Raw genomic sequence first — 15,037 nt, forward strand, 5'->3', positions numbered from 1 at the left:
TTTTACTTAAGCTGAGTAAAATTGAGTAGCAGAATGGAAGAACAGTGGAAAAAATCATTACTTCAAGTTCCACAGGAATTACATTGCAGCTCAGGTAACATTCAAGATGTATTCAATTAAGCCATTTTTAATAAAAAGAAAATTATGGATTCCAGCACTACAAGGTGCAAAATTTAAGTTATACCTGTCTGATAATTTCGTATGATAGAGGATGTATTTCCTTACTAAAGACATAAGTGCAAGTCTCCAATGATAGTTGTTCAGATCAATCAAACTTTTTCAGTAGAGAATCTGTTACAAATCCTTGAGATACTCAGTGAGATCTTTATCATTGGAAAAGGAGACACTGCTAAGAAATGTATTGCTGTTAAATTTTGCAGGAGAATAAAATGGCCTTATTTCAGTTTATGCCAGGCTCTCAAGCACTTTAATGCAGATTCCTTTAGAAGGGTTTCCTTGTGCAGTAGAAATTTTAAAATTAAAAAGAAAGCAACTAAGAGCTCGGTATCTTCAGGATAAAATGAACTAAGGAAAAATCTGAATATACAAGCATTTATGTCTAAATAACTAGAAGCTTTTTGATGACAAATCTCACCTGTGAAAAGGTTTGTTTTCTGCTGCTAGAAAGATTCTTTTGTTGTGTTTTTTTTTCATTTTTTACTTTACTCACCAAATGAAGGAATAATAAAAAATATCATAAAAATTAAATACAAGAAAAAGAAACTAGTCCTTCAAATTAAAAAGCCCAAGTGACAACTAAGGAGTATATATGGAGAAAGGTTTCTACCCAGCATAAAAGGATAGATCACGACTCTTTACAGAGCAAGTCAAAAGATAAGCTCAGGGAAAGAACAGAGGGACATGTACTCAAAGCACAAATACAGTGACTCATAAGTATTTCCTAAAAAGAGAATCACCAGAATTCCAAGCAGGTGGCAAAAGCCTAAAGGAATATAATAAAACAATATATATCCTGCCATGGAAATAAAGCTTTTCAACTACTCTTCATATGACAAAAAGGGAGAACAGAGAAATAATCTGTCAGAACCAGAAGGGAGTAAATCTAAGCTTAAGGCTCCCAGTGAAGAAGAGTAAAAAAACCACACAGACAGCACCAGAGAGGGACAAGTGAAGTTTTAAGTTGTGCACAGCTACTGCTCAGCTCTCACACCAAACCCTTCTCAAAGAACTCCCCAATTCTAGCAACCCAGAGCCTTGTGCCATTGGGACTTTGGTATTCATCCCTTAATAAAAGCAGCCAAGGATTTACTTAGGCCAAAGAAAACACAGACTGACAGCTGGATCATGAATGGCATGCTGGGATATATCAGATATAAAAGCCAGTTCAAGTTCAGATCTCTGCTACACACTATGACAGGGACTAGGGAGCAAGGAGAAAGCAAGGTACTTAGTGCCTATATTTAGTCAGATCTGACAGACCCTGGAAAATCCACAGGTATTTTTCAAGTATTACCTGGAAAACCAAAATGTCTAATGGCATCTATCGACCTACGCTGTGCCACCCAAACAGGATCACTACCCAAAAAGCCCTAACCCAAATTAACTAGTGGTGCTAAAGGAGGTTGGCAGGAGGAGGCAAAGCAAGCCTTGTGCCATGGTGGGTGCAAAGCATCATCACTTGTATTTTTCTGATTAAAAGACTGACTAAGAAACCCTAACTTACAAGGGCATTTCTTTATCTACTTCTGCTACAGCAGCATTCATTTCACAAGGAGACTCTGCCTATGGATAAAAACAATACAGCTAAGTTTGGATTAAGTCAATGCATTAATGTTATTTGTATAAGTTGCTAATTAGTTATGACCAGAAAAGACTAACTTATGCTTTTTAAAGTAATTCATTTAAATTTGTATGGGGGGGGAAATATGCAAGATTTTCCTTTATAATAGTAACACTGACAGTTAAAGAAACATAAAAGAAAAAGCATAAACAGGAACATATTAGAAATTCCTTTAGTTATTCAGGTGATCTAAGCCAAGTGGGGATTGTCAACCCTTGACCAAGGAAGCCCAGTACTCACTGTATCTGAACCCTCCAACATCGTCCGAGGAAACCCCAATGTATTTGTCTTTGTTCTTCTTTGCTTTCTTCCTCTCTTCCCGCAGTCGATCATCATCTTGAGCAAATTCAACCATTTCTTTTACCTTCTGGCGGATATTTATCCCTTGGTCTTTGCCATTCTCATCTGTATAGGTAATGCAGGATAGAGATGATGGATGGAAGATGGGGGGAAAAGGAAAAAAATAAATAAGAGGCAGCAACACTGAACATCAAATTTGAATTATGGGCAGAGCAATCAAAGATTTTATGGCTACTGAGGTCCACTGCATCTGTTTAAAAGGGACCAAACACTTTAACACCAATTTTCATCCTTAGATAAATGAGTTTTCACTGAACGGTGTACTTAGAAACATCTAACTGCTGCTGAAACACTGGAAAGATTAATAAAGACTGAGACAGAATGTATATGTTCCACTTGAACAATTTTAACCCCTCAAAACATCCCCCTTTTCCCCTCAATCTTTTTAGCACAGTTTTGGCAAGTTTCATTGCAAGAACTGTCTCACTGTAAAACTGTTTTTTTGAAAAACTGCTTTCAGTTGGGAAGTAGTATAAGCTAAATGTGCTCCTTTCCAGCCTTTTTCACATTCAAAACACACACTGGCCTTGCTGCCTTTGCACTGTAAATATTATTTGGTGGGAGGAAAAAAACCCCAGCTTCAAACAGATGTGTGTGTTTTGGAGCTCTAACCTTTTCTTCCCATATGATTAAAGCTATTCCTTTACGGACACCACAGGGGACCAGTCTCTAGTGCATATTTTAATATAAACCCCAACACTCATGTTGTGTTGGTTCTGTTGTTATTAGCCAGTCTTTTCTGCAAGTTCTTGTCTTCACTAATTAATACTCTAGGGCCCCACGTCTTGGATTCTGCACTCTTCACACAACTGGCAACAGTCACATTTTAATTAGACTGGGGAAGCTTCTAAGCTGGTTCAGGTGACTGACAACTCCAACTACTGTTTTAATTTGCTTATAAGATTTTTCTATTGCTCACCTACAAAGTGGTAATTTTCCAGGGATCGCAAATCATAAATGTGTTCTCTGGCACTTGTAACAACACGCTCTGATCCATTCCTTATGAGGTAAGCTAGGAGCAGCAAAGACTATAAAAATACAAAGCACCTTATGATTGCATGAACAAAAGCTCTATCTTTTTTTTTTTTTAAATAGGCAATAGAAAACCAAACCTACCCCCCTCCCCAAATTAGTAAGCAATAAGACTTTCCCTTTTAAAATAAATGCTTATTATATGGTTCACAAAGAAAAAAAAACATGTTTTCCTCACATGAACCTTTTGCTCTTTAGACTATCAAAACTGTATTTGTGAAACCCTAACTTGTTACTACTAAATCACAAGTTGTTACCTTTATCAGCTACTGCTTATTTTAAGAGAAAGCAGTAACAATTTAAGAGAAAAAGTTAACCCTGCGAAACAAAGCATTTTCTTTTGCCTCTTTTGTTCACAATTTTCCAATGGTTTTCACTGAAAAGTAACTCTTACAGGAATTTAAGAAGCCTTCTGCAGGATTCCATGGATATACAAAACTGCATTTCAGGACAATTTTAAGCAAGTGACAAAACAAATGAAGTTTAAATAATACCTTCATTTCAATTCTTTATGTTGAGGATTTCTATCTAGAAAAAAAAAATAATGTACCTTATCTGAAGAAGTGCCTTTATCAGCTAAAACTATCATTATATTTCATCCAATCCAAACCTGATAAGCAATTCCAAGAAGTCTTTATAACATTAAGTAGCTACGTGTGATAGCATTAAATATTAATTTCTATTGTACTTCAGGGAAAACAATTACTATGACTACAAAACAGCAAGCACCTGTGAAAAGCACAAACCATGCTTTAGAATTAATTGTGTCTTGCTACAATCCTGGCATCAAGAAAAACAGAATATAAGCTAGCCTGTTACATCAAATCTAAAAAATGAGGTTATATTTGCATAATTCAGTGAACACTGAACACCACTTCAAGTGCAGCATGATACAATCTCAAGCAAAAAGTTTCTGTACCATGTTAATTCACTAAAGACAAGAAAAATGCAAATGACTCAGTTACATCCTAATTGTGTTTTGGAAAAGTGTTATAAGATCTGCAAGAAAATTCGGTCCACTCAAAGTTAAACTACAATTTTTAAAGAATTACGAATTGCCAGAAAATTAAGATTAGTTTGCATTTTATTTCAGGTATTCTTGAACTCCTTCAAAAATGTTTTCCTGACAGCACAGTAACTTACCTCCTTCTCACGGAGCTCTGTAACAACTCCTTTGGGTAGATTCAAACTGCGAATGCTACTCCAACACTTGAATATCAGCAAAATGTAATTGCTCTGTTACGTTCATTAAGTAGGATCTTAAACACTCTTCTAAAACCAGAAATTTTGTGGTTTTTTTCACATACAGCATTTGAAAGACACCTTTGACTTCACTAACAGAATTACAAAACAGTTAAGAAAGAAATTAAAGGTTACTGGTGGAATAAGGGCTGTAGGAGTATCTAAACAAGGCACTACACGGCACGAGCACCAAGACGAAGTCTCAGACATACACACCTTATAAACCCTCCTCCAGTTCTTTTTATTATCTTTCAGCATTCGAGTCCAAAGCATGTTCATGAGTTCTGGGAACTGCTCATACATAAACGTAGCCCTAAAGAATTAAACAAAAGGAGTAAATGTTCTCCGTGGTTTGCCACAACGGCTTGCTCAGACTCAGGGCTGGCAGTAGATGGCAGCGTGATCTAAGCCCAGGCACGTCGGGTGACATTACAAGGGAAAAAGCTATCCCCGGTTTTACTTATTTACATTCCAGGACTACAAAAGAAAAAAAAAAAAGTAATTCGAAAAATCTGAGGCAGTAAAATAACCTTCACTAATCTGTAACCAAAATAACGTTGAATAGGAATACCCTAATAACCACTGCAACTAGTCAAATTGATTTTAACAGACAAAAAAGCTCAAGGAAGAATTTGACATGTTTTGCTTTATTTGGAAAAGTCACAAAAAGGCACTTTGAAAATAAACGCTCTGAAAACGTCAGATATACTGAAATAATTTTGAGGCTACATAAATGGAAAATCAAGAATTTAAAAAACATTTGGGCTTCATTTTTTGTTTGACAGTTTTCAATACATTCTAAAATTATTCATTAAAAAAATAAAACTTGATTTACAGCAACTTCTCAACATTATCAGTCTGCATACTGCAGAGTTGATTTAGCAGCAAATTTCATGTTCTTATATAAAATGCACCTTTCTTTTCTTCATCACTGAGTCAAATTATCACTTACTTGGCAATCTCTCCCATGAGTTGCCCTGAAGGTCCCCATGGATCATCATTGGTTGCTTCTCGAACCTTAGACTCTATTTCTGAATAATTCATAACCACATTGGTGCTGCAAAGGAAAAAAATTCACACACATGAAGATTAGCATCAAAACTGAGAAACACATGAAAACTTAATAATGACACTAGTGCGTATCTCACTTAATGAGATACCTCTACAGAGTGGGAAAGAAAACAGCTTTAGTGCACAAGTTACCCTGAGGACACCACACAACATATTTAAGTTATCTTTAGGAGGGTTTTACTATTCCATTAGTCTTCAAGAATACAGATGAGAAACTAGGGATTACATTACAGCTGGATTTAGTCCAGTAAAAATGGCTTTTGGTCAAATTAAAATCCAAACCAAACCACTACAGTCAAAGCTGATAGCTTCTGCAACTAGATATGGTTTGCAACGGTGCACAGTTATTTGCAAGAGGCTTTATAACTCAATCAGGAGCAGTTTGGGCTCTTTTTGAATGAGTGCTACAAGGGAAACTCAAGAATATCAGTATTAAACAGGTGTTGGTGAAAAGCTAACAAACAAAACAAACAAACAAAAAATCACATGGAAGACTGAAGTAAGGGAGAGGAGATTCACTAGAAGGCCAGTTTCCTAGCTTCTATTTATTTAATTAAGGCAAAACAGCAAAAGAAAAGCTGCAGAGCACTCAATTACAATTACAGCAATGCAAGTACTGTAAGGAGCTCAGGCTGTCTCTACAAGAGGTCACAGAAAAGCCTCACTTGGAAAAAAGGAGGCAATTTTTCCATGCTGTTTACATTAAAATAGTAAATATGGGGTTTTGGGGATTTTTAATTAATCTCTCAAAGGGGTAACCTATAAGACCAGCAACGTCATTTGTGCCCCTAAAAGCATCCAGATATATTTGATAAAACAATAATTTTCCTTATATTTTAAGTGAGTGAAAGGCCCAAAGCCTCATTTATATAGAGAATGTTTGAAAACCAGCTCTCCAGTTCTGGGGCAAGAGCCCACAACAGGAATGAAATTATCACTGAAAGGAGCCCTGGTGGCCTCTGCTTTCTCTACATACTGGGAATGTATTTGAAATAACATGTTTACACCTATCATGTCAGAAGTTTGAAAGTTTACTTAAAAGTACATGATACAACTGGTTTCAGAAGCTAAAAAACCCTGTAAGGTGATGACTTTCAACACAAACCATCCCACAAAGTCAAATTAATTAAACTGTAAGAAAGTTCTAATGATTTATAATGCAATGTGGAGAAGGCATTTGCTGCTTAAAAACCTCTTCTGAACCTGAAATATCTAAAAGAAGAAAAAATAACAAACATCAAGATGCTCAATAATCATCCCTCTGTACATGCAGAAGTTGGCACAAAGCAGCATTCAAGCAATTCCTGTTCAATTTTATTTGGCATAAGGATAGCAAAGATCCTGGAACTGGGAGTTATAAACAGCAGAAACAAGAATGAGATCCCCTTAAGTCTGAAAGGGGACACAGAAGGTAATTGTTAAAACAGAATAAAATTCCTGGACTTATCCTGGATTCTCAGCATGAGAATTCCTGCTGTCAGATCCTGATGTATGATTTTATTCAACTTTGTGTCTAAAGAGAGCATAAGGTACATGACTGAATAAACAATCAGCAAGCTAACAGAGACTATCTATATTAAAAAAAAGCATGTAGGAACACAGCAGCAGTTTGGAACAACAGCCATTAAGGTTTTACAAATTCATTTATGCCAAACACACCTCAAGCTTCTGTTTCTGATATTTTCTTCACCAGATATAAAATCGTGAACTAATACCATCTTTATTTCCCTTATGTGTGGAAAAAAACACAACCCCAAAGCTACAGGCTTCAGGATTTGCAGCTTCCAGCACACTGGTTCCCTTGTCCAGAGCAAGGAAAGGCAGGGAGCTGAATGGAAAGGTTCTGCTTGTTTTTATAACCCCTCCTTAAGCGTTTGTTCAAGAGACTTGATGGAGGATTGGGAGGGGGAAGCACAAAATGAAGCATTTCCTTAATTTCTTAGAGCAAAGACTTTAAGAATGGAAAATGCGTGAAAAGATGCAAATTTGCTGTAAAAAAATAAAGGGCAGCATGAGCTATGGAAGAGCTCAGAGCACATGGCTAAACCAGCAGCAGGGTTGGAAGGGGGAAACGGAAGGAAAACAAGGGAAATTAAGTAATGCCAAACGAAAGAAGGTGCAGTTAAGCCTCCCTAAGTACAGAAACATGCTCTATTTCTAAACTCCTCCTGCAGAAAAGTTATTGTTCTCAGCAACTAGGAGAAAGCTCTTTTATAAATGCCAAGCTGAGATCTAATGGCACAAAACGTTCCAAACCAAAGCATCTTTAAGCCGCATTTAATTCAGCAACAAATGTAAACTTCAAGGAAAAAAAAAACCTCACCACTGTTGTATAGTTTGGCATCATTCCAGGGCACTTAAAAATAACCATTTCTAAAAAGGTGGAAATACAGTTTTATTCTTCCTTTCCCATGTTTTCTATGGCCCTCATTCCATGCCCTACCCATGATTCCTGTGACCTTTGCAACAAAAAAATAATTTACGTCCAGATGTGAAGGGAAAAAGTGACTAGCTTGATTGCCAAGACTTCCTGTGATTGATATAAATTTAATATCCGAGGATACTTCCCGACACCAGGGGGGGCTCTCTGATTGGTTTATCCTGGGCAGCTTCCAGGGAATCGTGCTGGATTGCATGGACACGGTCTGCTCTGCAAACAAATCGACTACAACAGGCAAGGCTGACAGAAAGTAACTTCGCAGTCAGTGTTTAAAACACCCCGTTATCTGCCAGACAAACTGGATTCACCCCAAATGGTTAACTGAAACCTGCACAACTGAAATCTTGTGACAAGAACATTTACAGGAACTTCTGACACAGACAAAGACATCGAACTGAAAAGTATATTGTGAAAGTTACATCCAAAATAAAGGCACAGCAATAACGGAGTTGACAAACATCACAAACTGTTGCATTCTTCTGTGTGTTACATTTATTTCAAGTTTATTAAATCAGACTAGTGTCAACAGATGATTTTTAATCTTTATTGTACCCCTAACAAATTATTTTATTTCAGTATTATTTTTTTTTTTTTGAAGAAAACCAAACTGTTTGGAAAAGCCAAGAGAGGGCACTGTCAGATCTTTGTGGAACAGGCGGCACGATGACAGCTTTTAATTTCTTGGAAGAGAAAGTTCAACTTTAAATGTTTGCATCTACAATTTATAGCAACACTAAATAGGTAGCTCAGGTCTGAAACTAAATTCCTCTAAGTGAATAAATGGACATTTGCTAATGAAAAGTCAGTAGGCAGTAGTTGCAAATATCTGATCATCTCCAACTGCATCAGATAATAAGACACACCTCCTCTTAAAAAAAAGAAGTTTTACACGTATTTTATAAACTATATTTTAACATATTTTGAAAATCAACAGATGCATCATGTACCTCCAAAACACTACTTTGACCACAATTTTGTCTGTATTTTTCAAAGAATTGAACCAATTGTAAATAGTTCAAATTTTATTCAAAGTTACATTTTGAGATTTGTGCATTTGAGATAAAGGTGTCACCCAGATCCAGGTGTCACATCCTGCAGCACGCTAAAAAAAACCCCCAAAAAAACAAACAGAAAATTAAGCAAGACAGGGAGAGGAGAGGGATGAAAGGGGCGAGAGCAGCACTGCACATACCTCAGTGTATTATCTGAGGTAAGAATGATGTTTAGCTGGTGTTAAGGAGAGCAAGAGGGAACAAGAAGTTCTGTACCTGCCCGTATAAAACTCAGATCAGAGAAGCTATCAAGGTCCAGCCAAAAAGTTTACCAATTACCTGCCAATTCAACCTTTACAGTTTCAACAGCCTGAAAGCACCTGAACTTTCAGGTGTAAGAGGGTAAAAATCCTATATTGTCCTCAGTGATCTTTAATACATGGAAATGAAAGGCAGCTTGTGGATGGCCTGAATGAAAATAAAACCTTACACACTGCAGGAGCACTTCACAGGTGAGATACAACAATGACAGATTTTAAGAGGAGTCCTGTCTTCCTCCTCCCTACCAGCAGATACTGAACATAACCCACAATGTGGACACAAATACACACAAACACTAGTAAGTGATAAAAATATCTGCAGAAAACTCCTATTTGTGTTTGATTTCAACATACTCCAGTGTAAGGCTCTGAGAGATGTATCCGGCTACTCTGCTCAGGCTTCTGATCTTACACAATGCCACGTGAATCAAGCTACTAATGATCAGAAGGACAATATTAGTGAGCATGAGGTATATTCTGCTCTCAGCAACATCAGCACTTCTTCAGTGGGTTTTCTATAGAATAGTCGCAAAACAAGCACTGAAAAACAATACTTTTCTAGACTAAGGAATTCTTTTTTTTAAAACTACTTTTATGCCAGCAAAGTCATTTTATTTCCAGCCAACATTTTAATAAAAAAATTAAATAAACACAACATCCTGAATTGAAATGTTTTGTCTCACAGTGAAGACTTTTCACTGTTCAGGACCAAAGGTGATCTCTACACATTCATATGCTGTAAATGAAATCAGCTCAATTATCTGTTAGGAGATTACAATCACTTATACATAACTATAACTGTATTGCTTCTAGCAATAGCTTCCAATTGGTAACATTACAATCAGTTTTGTTGTGCCTGAACTAATTATCCACATCATCACTGCTGGTTCCACACTGAAAAAAACCCCACCCTAAATTTCTCTAAATCATATCCCTTGAACCAGAAACTCTTCAGAAACGGGGATGGGGAAACACAAGGCTCTGAGCAACAGAAATGAAAAAGTATTCTCTCAGCTAATCTCTGCTCTAAAATTAACCACCAAACTTGAAGGTTAATCCTCAAACAGCAGTGATTTAAATACAATGGCAGCAAACTTAGTAAAGAAAAAAGATGCAACAATTTTTGTCTTTGTTCATGTGACTTAACACTTTGCTCAGAACCTTGGAGGCAGCCTACAGCACTAGAAAGTGTAAATAGTTCAGTCTCCATGGTCTTCCCAAAAGAACATCACACAGATACTTCCACTTCATGCTTCCCAGCATCTCCTCTATTTTTCAGATTTTTTCCATGGTCAGTGGTGCTCTGTTCTGTCATCAGCCTGACAATACACTCAAGTATGAAATCACAACTTGTAAAGGAAGCTCACAGTTCACAGCTAGATTTTTGGGAGCAATGAAGGAATTATTCCTAAGATAAGCATTCATTGGGAAAGGAATAGAGTGTTATATCTCAAAGTTTCAGACCTTCAAACATCACATACTCAGCACTTTGTATGAATGCTCAAATATCAGCAGTCTCAAATATGCAGAAACCTTTCAACAGCATGTGCCTAGAAAACCTGCACTAGAGAAAATAAGTGTCATGAGAAAAGAAGGTATTTATACATTAAAGGTAATGAAAGAATAATAAATATCTACCCATCCATTCATTCAGAATGGAACTTACTTGAAAAGCATATTAAGGAATCAGAAAGCCTAACAGATCTTAGTCTATGTTTCTGCACAAACTTAAAAGCCCTGAATAAGCCCTGGGGCAAGAGTCAGACCACTCCATTAAAAGCACCATCAGGATTAGCGTTGCTATTGATGTGGGTGGTGTCACTGAGGACACGAGTACATCTCTGGACATTAGATCCACAGAAGATTTGTGAAATGCCATGTCTAATTTTATGAAAACTAAAATAACCAGAAGCCACAGACAGGCTACATTACAGCAGTTTCTTTATAGTGATGATAAAGGTATTGGATTGGACAGGGGAAGCCTAATTAGAAACACTTCTCAAACCTCTGGGAAGCTGCCCACTGTGCTGAGGGACTCAGCAGCTGCAGCAAGGAACCTGGTTACACAGTCAAATATTTCTCAATGTATATTTCAAACCAATTACAATATCATGTATACGTGGGACTCCTATGTGCATAATATTATGCCTTTAACTATTACTCCAAGGACACCACTGGATTATGCACCTTCTGTTTTCCTTTTTTTAATTTTACTACTGGGAATGCTAAAATCCTAAAAGCTGAGATGAGAAACTTTGTACATTTTACCACCATTAAGAGTTTCCAATGAGACCCCATTCTGCAAATATCTGTTTAAGGACTAAATGTAGAAGAAAAAAAAAATTCAAGCTTTACTTACATGTATGTGTCATACATGCAGCATGAACAATAATGTTATTCGAACAAACAGCAACCCTAAAGAAATTATTTTTTTTAAAGAAAAAAATTAGTCTGTTACAGCAGGAGGGGTCTGGATGAACAGAAGAGAAGCTCTGTTATTGTACAGCACTCTGAAGTCTGGTGCCAAAGTTTTCTTACAAGAAACAAATATTTTAACCTTCTGTTATTTAACATGCCAAAACCAGACACAACATGATTTTATCTTCTGAATAAGGTATTTAACATTATCCTTTCAATAGGCAATTCTCAAATGCCAATACTTTAATTTCATTCCTTCTGTAATTTTTTTAGCAGCTTCCTTACTTTTAGAAAGTCTTCATGTTTCCTGTGACTTTCACAGCAAATGAAAGCAAAGCACACTTTAAGTTTGGTCCATGACAGAACAGATGTTATAGACTGAATAAAATCTCACCACCTCACTTGGTGAGATAGCAAAGGGGACTTTACAGTAACAGTCTTTAGAGCCCACATGGACAAACCAAGTCAGAATGCACTTGCACAGCTCTATCCTGGTGTTTCTTGGATTTAAGTTAATAAATTGCATTATCCAATCAGAAAGGACCATAAAATGCATAAAATAGTTAGAAAAACATTAAGCTACAGCACAAAGGAAAGTTCACTTGAACTGAATAAAGAAGAACACGTGCAGACAGTTGACTTATTTGCCTTTCCTCTCTCCATCTAAACATCCCTACTGTTTTTATGGGAAGGCACAGAGATGACAACAGGAGTACTTTCTCATAGGGATGGTGTGTTACCAGCACAGTGGTAGCTCCAACAGAAACTGAACAAAGGCAGCAGTAACTCACACCTGGAGGCTGAGCCAACCCCCTGCTCCTGCACTTCAAGCCCTGGTTTTGTCTTCCAGCAGCTCATTTTCTCCAATCAGTTCAGCTGCCTGGTCCCTCTCAGCTGAGAAGTCAGCAGTCGCCCACTAGGACAACACAGGGACCCACGAGCTATTGCTCATCCCATCCATGGTGCATGTTTTAGGAATATTATCCAAACACAAAAGCAGTAATTTGCTTTCACATTTCCCAAAAATCAGTACAGGGTTGACAACTTAAGGCAAAAACCCCAACGTATAGTGTAGCTTTGCTTCTAGACATTTAAGATTGTATGCATAATTGTTTTTTAAAAGAAGAATAAATGAATTAATTATTGCACTATAAAACGAGCCAACTGAACATTCAACATCTGGAGAAGAGATAAGGCAGACCTTGGGAATATTTTCACAGTACAGTTATCTAGAAGACCTCCACCTACAGACACACGTGCATTTAAGATGAAGCCCTTGGAGAAGGGTGAACACACCATCTCATCCTCACCATTTAACTCCTATGAGTCATGCATCTAAACTATTTTTAGTATCTAGATTAAAAGGTTCCTGTGAAGGAGTGGAAATAAGAGGGAAAGCTTTCTGAGAATACAAAAAAAGTTGCTTTAATATTAAATGATCCATTTTTAAACCACGTGCAGAAGTTAGTTTCAACTACTGAGAGCACACAGTAAATAAAAAGCTACACAACTTGTCTAAGTACAGGATATGTCTCCCCCACTCCCAGGAGTGGGAATCTTGGCATCTATTAAACTGTTAATTAGTTTCCAGAAACACTTTTGCCAATTAAAAAAAATCATTTAATACTTATCCATCTGGGCACGAAATACTTTCAACAGAGCATTTGAATTGGTGAGCTAAAAAAGAACCGATCCCAATCCACACAGCACCGCCTCCCAAACCACCAGAGGCCAGGCCAGGGTGCAAGCAGCACCCCATAGTCAGGGCCAGCATCTATTAACTCCACTTATTTCTGTGAGCATCCCTTCCTTCAGGCTCTGATCACTGGTCCAAACTTGTGTTTCAAGCAACTGAAAGGATTTAAGAAAACTAAATAGAAAGATGCACTTCAGGACCAGATTTCGCTGCCCTGTGACGGTCTGTCACTACCTTGGAAAGCTCAACATGCAAACAGTTTCACAGACAGAGGGCAGAAAGATAAGACATCATTTATCCACCTGTTATCCCAAACAATATAATGGACATTCAGGAATTTATGTACCTAATGCTACCAATAATTATTCAGAGAAAAAGACATTAATTGCCTTCAAAATAAAGATGGTGCTGTTCTTGCCCTCAGTGAGCTCATATATTCAGTCGCAACCAGCACCTCTCTCCTTGCTGAGTGAAGACAAACTAACTAAAAAACATGTAACAAACTTAATGAATTTTCATTTTGCTCCTGTCAGTAATGTCACTTTTGTTATAAAACATGCAGCTTAGATTTAGAGCCTTACAGATGAAACATATGGATACCAAATATGAAGCCAGCAGTCCACACTGAACGAAGAAACAGATGGGGACCCATCTGCCAAAATGCCTGGTGAGATACCTCAGGTTACAGAGAGGTAACAGCACAACATTAGAGATACTTGACCGTTTGAAGTTCTTTATTTTCCAGCCGCTCCTCAGAACCATTACAAACACGACACCAGCCAATTCAGTCCATGAATACCAGGGATTATTCCACACCTTCCATGCAAGTAGTAGTCATGCTTTCTGACCAACGATACCATCTGCATTATGGACAGGAGGATCTGAAATACATTTTCAGCTTTTCAAGTTCAGTTTCATAATTTATGTGGCAGATGTGCAAGGCAAACTGCACAGAAAGAGATAAGCCAAGAAAAACATCCTGATGGCCACAAATGAATTACAACTTGTGGGAGGAAGGAACTATAAAGCTATTTCCTGTGCCTTACAACTTCTAATCACAAAAGACTACCAAGTAAACAAGATAACCCAAAATCCACCACACACACGTTCAAAAACAACAGTGACTTTAAGAATTAAATTGCAGCCTGTTAGAGAACTCAGAAGCTCTCTCACCTACAGAAACCATCACTGCACCTTACTGAAATCTTTCCTTTCAAAGTCCTCCCCTGCCAAAAGTGACCCAATTGCAGCAAGCTTTATTCTAAATGGTTTTGTAATTGCTTTCTACAGCTGAATTATTTTTTGCAGATGTTGGGAACATGAAGCTTGGGAACACGGCAGTTTTAAAGCATATTTGTGCAAGGAACAAACACTTCCTCCCCCGCTTGATTTAAGACTGATTTCACCTCTCCTACTGCAGATTCCCTGCAGTATGTCAGTGTTAATATTTTCATATTCTTGTATAAAACAATCCCTTGTGGTTTACACCAACAGATACATGGCTGCTTTATATATCTTAATATGTGGCAGTAAATAACTTCTCAAACTCACCAAGGATTTTGCCATGTTAATACTAATGACTGTGGTTTTGCACCACCTCTCTATAAAAAATATCTTTGTCTAAAGCTCAGACCCATTTCTTTATTCCCCATTTTTTTACGGGAA

At 37.3% G+C, this 15,037-nt stretch overlaps 1 protein-coding gene across 1 annotated transcript in view; it reads right to left on the reverse strand.

Annotated features, from left to right (window-relative positions):
- CLINT1 (clathrin interactor 1) overlaps window positions 1-15,037 on the reverse strand; it is a 46,507-nt gene that overhangs the window by 16,812 nt on the left and 14,658 nt on the right. The window contains exons 2-5 of the mRNA XM_017828159.1: window positions 5,388-5,492; window positions 4,652-4,748; window positions 3,081-3,189; window positions 2,042-2,206 (exon numbers count right to left, since the gene is read on the reverse strand). Coding sequence (XP_017683648.1) covers window positions 2,042-2,206; window positions 3,081-3,189; window positions 4,652-4,748; window positions 5,388-5,492 — 476 coding nt within the window. The remainder of the gene's footprint in view (window positions 1-2,041; window positions 2,207-3,080; window positions 3,190-4,651; window positions 4,749-5,387; window positions 5,493-15,037) is intronic.

Source organism: Lepidothrix coronata, unplaced genomic scaffold (assembly GCF_001604755.1).
Source record: "Lepidothrix coronata isolate B3197 unplaced genomic scaffold, Lepidothrix_coronata-1.0 Scaffold146, whole genome shotgun sequence".
Taxonomy (NCBI): domain Eukaryota; kingdom Metazoa; phylum Chordata; class Aves; order Passeriformes; family Pipridae; genus Lepidothrix; species Lepidothrix coronata.